The following is a 13,345-nucleotide window of genomic DNA, read 5'->3' on the forward strand; positions in this document are numbered from 1 at the left end:
ATGTGGCTCACAACTACCCTTGAGTGCTCGAGGCTAGAGGCAGAGTGACTGAAAAATGCCTGGCAAAAAGGAATCTGGGGGTGCTGTTTGACAGCAGCTGAAGATGAGCCAGCATGTCCTCAAGAGTACAAGAAGGCTAAGAGCAATGGTATGGCCATCAGAAGTGGGGCAGTGATCATGCTCCTTTACTAGGCACTGGTGAAGCCACACCTCGAATACTGTGTTCAGTTTTGGGTCTCTCACTCAACAAAGGCAATTGAGAGGCTGGGGCATGTCCAGAGAAGTTCAAGGAGGCTAGTGAAATGGTTGGACAAGTCTGGTGTGGATCACCTGTGGGGCTTGGAGTTGTTCAGCCTGGAGAAGAGGAGGCTGAGTCTACAGCCCGTTGCTCTCCACAACTTCCTGAAAGGAGGTTGCAGTGAGGTGGGTGTTGGCCTCTTCTCCTGAGGGACAAGTGATAAAACAAGAGGGAATGACTTCAAGTTGTGCCAGGGGGAGGCTTAAGTTGGATATTAGGAGAAAAGTTCTTTACAGAAATAGTGGTCAAACACTGGAAGAGCTTTCCAGGAAGGTGATGGAGTCACCACACCAGGAGGCCTTCCAAAGTCATGTAGACATGGGAGTTTGCAAGATGTTTACACAGGCATGAGGGTGGTGGGTTGGCAGTTGAATTGAGGAACCTGTCTCCATTAGGCATTTACTTTTCCCAGAGAGGCTGCTGAAGGCTGGACCAGTTTTGCTGATCACCCTTGGCTCTCCAACTGACCAATCAATTTATGGATGGGGCTGGGCTGTGTGATATTGCTGCTGGTGCAGCACTGTGGTAGCAACTGGCACCTGCTGAACTTTATCCCTCATCAACCTCATCTCAGAAGGTTCTTGCAAGGGATCAGGCAAGAGGGACAACAGTTTATTTCCCTCCATCTTCAAGGCAGCTACAGCAAAGATGCACTGGTGCGCTTCTGGGACCTTGAAAAAGCCTCTTCTGAGGCACTCTATGCCAGGGGTGCACAGGGCCTCTGGGCCAGGCACAATGTGGGGGTTTGTGCCACTCAGTCCTGGTTGAACTCTCTTCAGCTTCCCACATGCTCAGCTCTTGGGATCCCCTTGTCACCCAGATGCAGAGATGTGTTCAAGCCCTCTATAGCTGGAGGGCATGAGGGTGACTCTGTGCACCAATGTCTGCTTGAGCCTTCTCCTCCTGTGTGTCTGATGTGCCTGACCATTGGATCTCCACAGAACAGGAAACCTGATTGTCCCTTTCCTCCACCTGGCTGGAGGCAAGGCCCCTTTAATCCTAGTCAGAAGCACACCCTTCTTGAGAAGGTGGCTTGGACCTTCCTTCAAGAGGATCAGAGGTGAGATCAGTCTTCCTGCTCTGTTTGCAGATGTCCCCACTGGATACTGGAAAGGTTTTCTTGTGAAAGAAATCCCCTTTTGTGATTGTGTCCCTTATAGACTAGGTACTCATGCAGCTAGGACTGGAGTGGGTTTTCCATCCCATATCCTCATATCCTCTCCATGGTCCCATAGGTAAAACCAGAGGGTGCTCCACGGTTTGTACTTCCCAGATTCTCTCTCAAGGCCATTGAAGATTCTTTTTCTTAGCTGAGATCCTGAACTGTACAGATGGGGAGCAGGATATGTCTCCTTTGGACTGCTGGAAATGCAGGGGCAGTTCCTCCACAGTCCAAACACAAGAATGACTGATATAGAGGGGAAGGTCCAGTGAGGGCATGGGGCTTTTGGCTCTGGCACTGTTGGTTGAGCTGGTCAGGTTTTATATCTCTGAATTTCAATGGTTTTTCTTTAGTGGTGCAGTAATTCCTGATGTTCCTTTGGTTTCTGGCCTGTTCTGTTGAACTCCTTCTGGAAATCCACAGGTTTTCAATTTTGCATTGTAGGGTGGAGGCCAGATTGTGAGGGCTTCAAGGGCCTTGGCTGAGACTAAACCACAACAGCTGGGTGCATTGGTTCATTGCCTCTTTCAAATACCCAAGGTATTAGGCAGCCAAGGCTTAGACTGCCAAGGGTGAGACAGCTGCACAGCTGAGGAAATTAATTGACCATGTTGCCAAGTGACAAAATCCCCTGAAGGGAGTCCCAGCCTCTCCTTCTCCCACCTTTTGTCCTGAGCTGACTGGATGAATAGCCAGAGAAGGAAGGACTCAGAGGCACAGGCTTGGATGCAGTACAACTTTAATGAGTTTAGAGGAGAAAAGGAAGTGGCTGAGAGTGAGCACCAAGGGCTTCACCCACTAAGATGGGGTGGATTTGGTACATCTTCTGTTCAGCACCATGTTTTGAGGTCTTGAATATTCTTGTGCAAGGCTTTTGCCAGCAGCTCTAGCAGGGGCGGCAGGGCCTGCAAGAGTAGCGGTTGGTGATGCAGGAGAGGTCAAAGCCCCCGGAGTTGATGGGCACTCCCTCAGAGCTGAGGATGCTGCCAACAGCAGCAGAGGTGGAGGAGCCCACAGCAGTGTTCTGTGGGAAGGAGCTGAGGATGGGTCCAGGCAGGGTCACCACCACAGCAGGAGGCTGAATGGCGACAATGGAGTCCTGGCACCTGACACAGCAGGGCTCATTGCAGCTGTTGGCCAGTGGGGTTGGGCCACAGGGCTGGCAGGGCTTGCAGCAGGACATGGCTTGGAGCTGAAGGTGCACCTAGGAGAGAGGAGAATAATGAAGGAGAAAATAGGAACATATTAGGAGCAGCAACGAACCCAAGCACATCAAAGTTCCCTGCTGGCTCAGCATACACTCCCCAACACAAGGCAGAGAAGATGTCAGCTAAGTCCTAGCCTCTCTCGCTAGAAGTCCTGTGCTAAGACAGCACCTATCCTGTGAAGACACATTGGAGAGTGGCCTCATCTTGCAGGATGAGCAGAGCCTTCAGACTCACCTGGCTACCAAGGAGAAGGAGGTGAGAGAAATGGATGGGAGAGCAGAGAGCTGGGCTGCCTTTTATAGTAGTGCTGCAGTGCCTCAGGCCCAGAGGCAGCTTTGTGGAAGGAAGAATTCTTTGAGCATTCATGACAAATGCAAACCACCCCAGCTGATGGCACAAGCTGCATCCCAGGTTCCCCTTCTCATGATGCTTCATTTCCTGCCATCTGCCAAATCCTTTCCCATTTAAATGCTTGAAGTGTGGAGATCAGAGTCTCAAGGATTTTCAGGTCAGACACTTGTAAACACAGCTCAAATGCTGCTGGCATGCCATACAGGGAGGTAATGGGCTCCTGGGTCATTCCTATGGACTTCTTTGTGGCCAGGTTGTCAGGAGATTGGCACAGCCCTCATGCTTTTCCTCAGATGCCCAAAGACTACCATTTGAGAGAAACTGTCACAGCCTTGTCTATTGTTCCCCCATGTGTCTCTAATGGTCATGCATGGTTCCACACAGGTGGACTTCTGCTGGGAGACTTTGACCCAACTGCAGCAATAACAGTGCTCTTGGGGCAGGTTTGTTGGGCTCATCTACATCATCCTCTCTGTGTGCACTCTGTGCAGGTTCTCAGGGAACATCAGCAGCAGGTCTGGGGCCTGGTTTTGCCTGTGACTGTATGAATCTTGTTCCACCAGCGTGGTCCCCAGCACCTAGTGAAATGGTTGGACAAGTCTGGTGTGGATCACCTGTGGGGCTTGGAGTTGTTCATCCTGGAGAAGAAGAGGCTGAGCCAACAGCTCATTGCTCTCCACAACTTCCTGAAAGGAGGTTGCAGTGAGGTGGGTGTTGGCCTCTTCTCCTGAGTGACAAGTGATAAAACACCACCTAATCAACTAAACCATGCAACCAAGTTCCCTATCAAGTCTCCTCCTGAACACCTCCAATGATGGTGACTCCACCGCCTCCTCAGGCGGCCCATTCCAATGGGCAATCACTCTCTCTGTGTAGAACTTCTTCCTAACATCCAACCAGTGGAAGGGTTATGGTCAAGTGAAAAGGCTGATGTGAGTTTGGATGAGATGGGGTGTGAGACTGGTGCAGGAAGTTTCACATATTAATTCCTGAGAGATCTCTGTTTGAGCAGAGGGAGAAAGTGCACAGTGCCTGGTGGGCTGAATGGGAGAGTTGGTGTCAGCAGGATTTGATGATGTTGACCCTTGTGTCTGTGAGAGCTGCAGCCTCAAGGTGTGCTGACAGGGAGAGACACTGTGTGGGAGACAGGAGAGGCCAACCCCATCAAGAGCTTGAGGAGACCCAAGCATCAAGGAAGGAGACACTCCAAAGGTGTTGCAGAGGAGATTGTGTCAGAGGGGCTGGTCTGTCCCTCTTTGCCCCTCACTTTCAAAAGGAAGAAGTTTTAATCTTTCTGTGTTTGCTTTTTCTTTTGCTGTGGAGCCTGGGATGGGAGAGTGTTCTGGTCCCTTCCTGTCCAGCTTGGCTGCATGGAAAGACTACCTGCATCCAGCTCTGTGCCAGTGGACTTCCTAAAGACCCCTAGGAGACGACATCCTTGTCTGGTTGAGGTTGAGCACACCTTGGAAACTCCTTTTGTCTCTGAGGTTGTGCAGTGCTCTGATTTCGTAGGGTAAAAAGGGGAAACACAGCTGCTGAATATGATGATGGCAACTGTTACTGTTAGAGACATTTGAAGAAGGTTCTTGTAGACTCTGAAGTTCTGGCTGGAGCCTCTGATGTTGTAGGTTTCCCTGCTAGAAGAGACACAGCCAGATGCTTGGGGCTCCTGCAGTGGAACATCAGGGGTGTGCATAAGAGCAGGCATTTCTGACTGTGGCTGGGAGTATTCCACTGGACTATCAGACCAGGAAGAATCACAGAATCATAGAATAGTCTGGGTTGAGAGACCTCCAAAGGTCACCTAGTCCAACCTCCTCTGCAATCAGCAGGCACATTCTCAACCAGATCAGGTTGCTCAGAGCCCTGTCCAGCCCCACCTTGAGTATCTCCAGGGATGGGGCTCCAACCACCCCCTTGGGCAACCTGTTGCAGTGTTCCAGCAGGCTCATGGTGCAGAACTTGTTCCTAACCTCCAATCTAAATCTGCTCTGCTCTAGTTAAAAGCCATTGCCTCTTGTCCTATCACTGCAGGCCTTTGCAAGCAGTCTCTCTCCATCCTTCTTGTAAGCCCCCTTCAGGCACTGGAAGGTCATTATTCGGTCTCCCTGGAGCCTTCCCGTCTCCAGGCTGAACAATACCAGCTCCCTCATCCTATCTGTAGCAGAGTTGCTCCAACCCCCTGATCATTTGTGTGGCCCTCCTCTGGACCTGCTCCATCAGGTGTTGAGGGCTCCAGTACCTGGATGCAGTCTCACCAGAGAAAAGTGGCTGAATTACATCTCTGGATCTGCTGGCAGTGCTGCTTTGGATGCAGCCCAGGATGTGATTGGCCTTCTGCGCTGCAAGCACAGAGAGTGTTCCCGCCATGGGGAATCCAGGGATCCTGGTGGGACATGTAGGCTTTGGAGTCTCTCTCACACATGCAGCAGGATCAGTCTCAGCATGCACCTCGGCTGTCTCATCCTGGCTGCCTTCCTGAGGCAACCACAGGGTAAGCACTGCCTTGCACTGCAAACATGGTTCCTGTTCTGCCCAGGAGACTCTCATGCCATCAGCAGACCTCTGCAGGGGATGCTCTGGGATTTTGAGCCAGTGTTAGGAACCATCAGATCACACAGGTTGGTTTTCTGGTGAAGTTCATATATAGATAATTGTGTAATTATGTACATTATCTGTCAGGTGTCCATCACACAACTAATAGCAGCTGGCCCTTTGAGTCTCACCAGCACACACTGGCTGCCTTTTTTCTGCAGAGGGAGTGCTTTCAAATTTGGGTTAATGTCAGGATCTGGTCTTCCCATTTCCTGTAGCTTCAGAGAAGGCAGCTGCCCACACTGCTGCATTCCTGACCTGGAAATGCTGAGGCTTTTCCTCCCATCACTCAGAAGCAGCTTTAGCTGGGGTGTGGTCCTGACACAAACCTGGAAATGAAAAGGCAGCAGTGCAGGAAATGAAAGCACAGCCATGTCCTTAGCTGTGATGCTTTGCATTCAGGATGAGCTTGTGCAAAAATTGTTACCTCTGCCAAGGTGCCTCTGGTCCTGTGGCAATGAGGGGCAGGTATAAAAGGTAGCCCAGGTCCTGCTCTCTCATCCACTTCTCCTGCCTCCTTCTCCTTGGCAACCAGGTGAGTCTGGAGCCCCTTCTGCTCCTCTTCCATAAGGAGATCTCTCCCTGATGGAGCTCTCAGCTTCTATTGCCTCTGTTCTGTCCTGGGTTTTGGTACTTCCTGTCTGGAGAGTGGGAAGCAGGGAGAGGGTCTGCTAAAGGGGGGAGGCAGGGAAGTGTCTGAGGAGCTTTTGGTTTCTGAACTCAGAGAGAGCCTCCCTGGGCCAGGTTGCTCTTAACAGGGTGATGAAGACCCTGCACAGACTCCAGCTGGGCACTCAGGCTTGGCCTTGGCTCCTTTGTGATAGAGTCACCAGGCTGCTCCTCCCTCATCCACTCACCTTCTCTGTTTCCTCCCCTGCCTTCTCATCCAGGTGAACCTCCAGACCCAAGCCATGTCCTGCTGCAGGCCATGCCCACCCTGCCAGCCCTGTGGCCCAACCCCACTGGCCAACAGCTGCAATGAGCCCTGCTGTGTGAAGTGCCAGGACTCCACCGTTGCCATTCAGCCACCTGCTGTGGTGGTGACCCTGCCAGGACCCATCCTCAGCTCCTTCCCTCAGAACACTGCTGTGGGCTCCTCCACCTCTGCTGCTGTTGGCAGCATCCTCAGCTCTGAGGGAGTGCCCATCAACTCCGGGGGCTTTGACCTCTCCTGCATCACCAACCGCTACTCTTGCAGGCCCTGCCGCCCCTGCTAGAGGTGCTGGTGATTACATGAGACAAGGACCTCTGTGCACTCTCAACATGATGCTGGACAGAAGATCGTATTCTGGGCCATTGTTTTAGGAGCTGCTGGTCACCTCTGGCTTGTCCTTTAAGTGCAAGTTGAAAGGTGATATTTTGGGCTCTCTCTAAGCATGGCCCATATCTGCCTTTTGTCTTCCACTCAGCCTTGTTCTCTCTTTCCTTCATTGTCTTGTGCTCTGCTCAAAACTGCTGTGAGGGCCCCAGGAAGCAGGCTGGATGAACCCTCCAGCCTCTCTCTCTTTGTTGGGCATGTTAGTAGAAGTCCTGTGGGGACTCTGTCACAGGAAAAGGGAAACGGATTCTTGGCTGCTTCTGCTCCTCCCCTTGCTGGGCACCTCCACTGGGAGTGACCTCATTTCTGTCTTCAGACTCATTAAAAAATTGCTGCAACACATTCCTGTGTCCCTGGACTGTTCTTTCCATCTGCATGCTGACTGCTGAGGGACAAAGCCCTTGCTTAGCAGGGGACATTGGTGGGGGCCAGAGGCTTTGGAGAGTGGGACACTCTGCAGTGAGACCTCTTTCACACAGTGCTTCTTGAAGGTGAGGAAGACATCCCTCGTCACTCTGCAGCCAATGGCCATCAGTCCTTGCCTTTCCATGGCTGCTCAGAAATCCCCCCTTGGCCCTGGGGCTTCTCATGTGAGCATAAGTCCTGACAGCTCTCACCACAACCCAGGTGCCATCCTGTGGTGGGTTAACACCTTTTTCTGAAAACAAAAGAAGAAAGCAGGGTGGAGGGCTTGCGGGTACTTTACACTCCCTGAAGGGCGTCTCCCCCCTAGGAAAGCTGAGTCTGTTCCACTCCCCCCTCCCTGCCCAGCAAGGGTATAAAAAAGCAGGACCTCATAGCTGTTGGAATCTCCATTTTGGCTCCTGCCTCTGCTGGATGAGAGCTACTGCAGCTGCTCTCCTGATCCTCAGCCACGTGGACGGACCTGATCCTTCTCCCTGCTGCCTCTGCGCCTCCTCAGAGACAGACTGGTTTTGTATTATTCTTTTTCTATCCCACTCCCATCCATTTTTGTTCCTTGCCCTTGTGAACCTTTTTTCCCTGTTATTGCTATATATATATATATTTTGAAGGAAAAAAAAAATTACTTGCCTCTCTACTTCCAAGCTGACTCCAGATTGTTGCTTAGTGGGTTTGCTCCTTACCTTTTTTTTTCCCTCCTCTCCCTGTTTGGAGGGAGGAGGTGGGGGGGAAGTGGGGAAGAGATTCTCAGCCTTTTCCCCATTTGAGCTTTTAACTCTCAGTTAAGGCTCAAACCACTACACATCCCCAAAACCTCTCTGTGATAGAAGACACTCCCAGCTCACAGGGAGGAATTCTAAGCGTGACTAGTGCTGACCGCAGCACCGAGTGCAGGAACCGTTGGAGACCTGCTCGCTCGAGAGCAGAATGTCACCGCCCGTCCGCAGCCAGCCCAGTCCTAGGAGACTCGGGAGTTACCCGAACCGGGCGAAACGCGAGCCGGGAAAGGAGCTGTCGCCCATAAGCTACAGTGCTGCACAGCCCCGAGGAGCCTGGTGCCGGGCCACGCCACACGCCCGCACCGGGAAAAGCCCGAGAAGAGCGTCAGCAGAGAGAAGCTGCTGCTGTTCTCTCATTTCGAGCTGAGAGACGGCTACAGTCTGAGCTGGGGGATGGACCCTTCACACCCCCACCGCTCTGCAAGCCGCTCCGGGGAAACTGCTCCCCCCAGCGCTCTGCAAACTCCGCAGTGCCACCAGCACTAGGGGAAAAGCATGCAAGTGCTTGTTTCAGGTGGACCCACTGCCTACGGCAGCATCCCGCGCCCCCCAGAACCTGTTCTCCAGTACCAGCCGCCTGAATGGTTGCCCAGCAGCGAAGCCAAGCCGCGCCCCGTAGCTGCGGCAGAGAGCTGCCTCTGCACATGCCCCGGGAGCGAGCGAGCTGGAGACAGCCACGGCAGCGCCGAGCTCCCCAAGCCTGGGCAGCATTCAGCTTAGCTACAGCTTCACAGCCTTCAGCGAGTGAAGCTGTACTTTTCCAGCGCTCAAGTGTTTAATGTCATTTTGCTTTTGTTTGAATCCCTGCGCGTGTTCGCGTGGTCCTGTGATCTGTGGATTATAAATGCAGCAGCCCTGCTAAATTCCCGAGATCATCACTTGTGAGCAAAATTGCTTTATTTCCCTCAAGTCTCTTGGCAAAAGGTTCTATGTGCTTGACTCCTTGCCACAGTTTCAGCAGCAAGGTGCTGGTCGAGTCTTTCCCTAGTGGGCAAGCAGCACACTGCGCCGTGGGTTCTCTTTCCAGTGGAATAACTGGTTTGCAGTTTTGGTTTTGCTCACAATTGTTCCAACTGTGGCCTGTTCCTTTGTGTGGAGATTGCCACCACGACCATACACCTGTACCTTTACATATACTGTTCATCAGGTTTTTGCAATATTTAATGTTATAGATGACTCCAGGTAAAAGTTTTTGGTAACTGATTTATTCTCACTAAAAGGTTGTAAAAAGGCAATAAAAGCAATATCAGCAAGCAAAGCAGCGCGCTGGGCTTGGGAGGGGACAAAACTTCAGCTCCACAGCAGCCTTCTGATAGTTTTTCTTCATCTTATATAGTTACATCATCTACATAGGCAATCTTATGCTAAATAGAAGGCAGGCATATGATAATGAGTCTTAGAATAGGTGGTCAAATCCCTTCTCCCTACATTCAGTGTGGTAAGGGTCAAAGCATCCACTTTCATGCATGCCCAATTGTGCAGGCTTCTTATCTGAAGAAAACAAATTCCCAGTTCTGAATGTTTATCTTTAAGACAGCTCCTTCTCAGCCGTGGTGTCTCCAATTAACCAGACCGTACCCTTGCAAGTCTGCAAGACAGGTTTCTTTCCCTTTACCCTCTAAACAGGCCTCACAAGATCCTGACCCTTAATCCCAGTGCACTCTAAGTCTTATAATTTTGACACAAATCACCAGTATATTCATCACATTTAATATGAATAAATAATAAGTCATATTTTATCAGTATTTCTGCCCTATTAATATTTCATATTCACATCAGTCAGCCACCCCCTCCCAGTTTTGTATCACCAGCAAAGGGTCCACTCGATCTCCTCATCTAGGTCGTCAATGAAGACAGTGAACAAAACTGGACCCAGTATTGATCCCTGAGGAACACCACTGGCCACAGGCCTCCAACTTGACTGTGCCACTGATCACAGCCCTCTGAACTCTGCTGTTGGGCCAGTTTCCAGTCCACCTCACAGTCCAATCATCTATGCCACTTTGTTTGAGTTTTCTTACAAGACTGTTGTGGGAGACTGCCAAATGCCTTACTGAAGTCAGGGTAGATGACATCCACTGCTCTCCATCTACCCATTTGGTCACAGCTTTGCAGAAGGCTATTGGATTACTCAAGCAAGGCTTCCCCTTAGTAAACCCATCTTGGCTACTCCTGATAACTTGTAAATCCAACTTGACTCCTCCTCTTTTCTTTCATGTGGTTAGAGCTGGTCTCCAGAATGAGCTGCTTCATCACCTTACCAGGGACGGAGGTGAGGCTGGCTGGTCTGTAGTTGCCTGGGTCTTCCTTCTTGCCCCTTTTGAAGACTTCAGTAACATTGGCTTGCTTCCAGTCCTCAGGCACCTCTCCTGTTCTCCAGGATTTCTCAAAACTGATGGAGAGCAGCTCAGCAGCACCATCAGCAGCTCCCTCGGCACACGTGGATGCATCCCATGGGGTCCCATCGATTTGGGCAGTTTCAGTTTGTCCAGGTGATCTCTAACCCAGTCTTTGCCAGCCAGTGGCATATCTTCCTCCCTCCAGTTTTCCTCTCCTGTTCCCAATGACTGAGATTCCTGAGGGTTGGTTTTAGGAGTGAAGACTGAAGCAAAGAAGGCATTCAGCAATTTTGCCATCTCTGCATCTTCTGCTGTCATCCCTCCTGCCCCATTTAGCAGTGGGCTCACTTGTTCCCTATTCGTCCTTTTCCCATTGATATGTTTGAAGAACTTCTTCTTGTTTCCTTTTACTTCCCTAGCCAGACTAAGTTCCTTTCTTGTTGTGTCTCTACATGTTCTGGCAGCATGTCTATAAACTTCCCAATTGATCAGACCCTTTTTTCATGTGTGGTAGACTTTCTCTCTTCCATTTGAGATTTTTTAGGAGCTCCTTGCTTATCCATGCAGCTTTCCTGCCTTCTTTACTTTATTTTTTATAGTATTTTTTAAGGGAATACCTCTGTCCTGAGCTTGGAGGAGGTAGTGTTTGAATATTGACCAGCTATCCTGCCCCCCACTACCCTCTAGAGCCCTAGCCCATGGGATATCTAAGTAGGTCTTTGAAGAGGACAGAGTCCATCTTGAAGTCCATGGTAGAAATTACACTTACTGTCCTTGGTGTCTGCAGAGATGTTTTCCCTCACATCACCTCACTCCTCTCAAATTTTCCCTTGGGATTTGGGAGAGCAGCAGGGAGACTCAAAAAGGGAATATCCTCATTGTGTTGAGATGGAAAAGGGGACAGAGAAAGACACAGCATGACTTCAAAAAGGAAAGGCCGTGGGTGGCTGGCCAAGGATTGCAGAGCTGGGGTAGCTGGAGGCCTTCCTGTCAACACATCCATAGGCAACCCCTCCAAGCATGCCCCAGGCCAGCATCATTTGCCTGGACCTCACCTGTCTGGCACTTAAGAAGGTTTCTACCAATATGGACACATTCCTGCTGCAGAAATCCATCCAGCCTCCTACTGTGATAGTGACCCTGCCTGGACCCATCCTCAGCTCCTTGCCTCAGAACACTGCTGTGAGCTCCTCCACCTCTGCTGCTGTTGGCAGCATCCACAGCTCTGAGGGAGTGCCCATCAACTCCGGGGGCTTTGACCTCTCCTGCATCACCAACTGCTGCTGCTGCAGACCCTGCTGTACCTGCTAGAGCCCCTCTGGTGACCTGGACAAGGATTCCCAGAAACCCAAAAGCTGATGTTGGATTGAGGGATGAGCTCCTGGTCATCAGTTTCAGAGAGGATGAGCATCCAATGCTGTCCTTCCAAAGGAGAGCAGCTGAGGCTCTCTGAAAATATGGCCCGAGTCTGACTTCCCTGCCTTCCACTCTCTCGGATGGACGCCGACACATTCCAGTGGATGTGGTAAACAGAGTCTCCACCATGGCAAATCCCACAAACAAGCAAGAGACCCTACGTTTCTTGGGGACAGTGGGATTTTGGAGACTGCACATTCCTGGATACAGTCAGATTGTGAAACCTCTGTATGATGTGACTCAAAAGAGAAACCATTTCCACTGGGGACCTGAACAACAAGCAGCCTTTGACCAGATAAAGCAAGAGGTAGTTCAAGCAGTGGCTCTGGGACCTGTTCGAGATGGTCCAGACATTAAGAACATTTTGTACATGGCTGCAAGTGACAATGGTCCAACCTGGTGCTTGTGGCAAAAAGCTCCAGGTGAGACACGTGGACAACCTCTTGGTTTCTGGAGTCGAGGTTACAGAGGTTCAGAGGCTAATTATACTCCAACAGAGAAAGAAATTCTAGCTGCCTATGAAGGAGTAAAAGCAGCTTCTGAAGCAATTGGAACTGAATCAAAACTTCTCTTAGCTCCCAGATTACCAGTTTTGAATTGGATGTTCAAAGGCAAAGGCTCCACACCACATCATGCCACAGACTCAACATGGTCTAAGTGGATGGCTCTGATAACACAGAGAGCTCGAATGGGAAATCTTGAAAGATCTGGTTTAGTGGAGGTGATCGCAAGTTGGCCTGAAGGTACCAACTGTGCTAAACCTCCAGAGGAGAAAGTGACTCGTGCTGAGGAAGCTCCTCCTTACAATGACCTTTCTGATGATGAAAAGAAATATGCTTTGTTCACAGACGGTTCCTGTCATCTTGTTGGAAACAAGCGAAGGTGGAAGTCTGCAGTGTGGAGTCCAGCATGCCGAGTTGCAGAGGTGAAGGATGGAGAAGGAGAATCCAGTCAGTTTGCAGAGGTAAAAGCTGTCCAGCTAGCTCTCAACGTAGCTGAATGTGAGAGATGGTCAAAGCTTTATCTCTACACCGACTCATAGGTGGTAGCCAATGTTCTATGGAGTTGGCTAAAGAACTGGAAGAAGAGTGGTTGGCAGAGGAAAGGAAAACCCATTTGGGCAGCCAACCTATGGCAGGACATTGCTGATCGAATCGAGAGAATTCCAGTGAAAGTGAGACACATCGATGCTCACATTCCTAAGAGCAAAGCTACTGAGGAACAGCAACACAACCATCAGGCAGATTTAGCTGCAGGAGTTTCTCAAGTAGACATGGACTCTGATCTTGATCTCGACTGGAAACACCAAGGTGAGATATTCTTAGCTCGGCGGGCTCATGATTCATCAGGACATCAAGGCAGAGATGCAACATCCCAATGGGCTCGTGACAGATCCATAGACATTTCCATGGATGCTATCACACAAGTCATCCATGACTGTGACATTTGTGCTGCT

At 50.6% G+C, this 13,345-nt stretch overlaps 2 protein-coding genes across 2 annotated transcripts; one reads left to right on the forward strand and one right to left on the reverse strand.

The window, feature by feature from the left end:
* Positions 1-2,346: 2,346 nt before the first annotated feature.
* On the reverse strand, positions 2,347-5,389 carry LOC137456244 (feather keratin Cos1-2-like). The gene is made up of 2 exons (XM_068167541.1): positions 5,300-5,389; positions 2,347-2,664 (listed from the first exon to the last, which is right to left on the reverse strand). Exons 1-2 carry the CDS (start codon positions 5,387-5,389, stop codon positions 2,347-2,349), a joined length of 408 nt encoding a protein of 135 aa, XP_068023642.1.
* On the forward strand, positions 5,388-6,831 carry LOC137456245 (feather keratin Cos1-2-like). The gene is made up of 2 exons (XM_068167542.1): positions 5,388-5,417; positions 6,505-6,831. Exons 1-2 carry the CDS (start codon positions 5,388-5,390, stop codon positions 6,829-6,831), a joined length of 357 nt encoding a protein of 118 aa, XP_068023643.1.
* Positions 6,832-13,345: the final 6,514 nt, after the last annotated feature.

This window comes from Melanerpes formicivorus, unplaced genomic scaffold (assembly GCF_026170545.1).
Source record: "Melanerpes formicivorus ecotype bairdi unplaced genomic scaffold, bMelFor1.0.p_v2 SCAF_119, whole genome shotgun sequence".
Classification (NCBI taxonomy): Eukaryota; Metazoa; Chordata; class Aves; order Piciformes; family Picidae; genus Melanerpes; species Melanerpes formicivorus.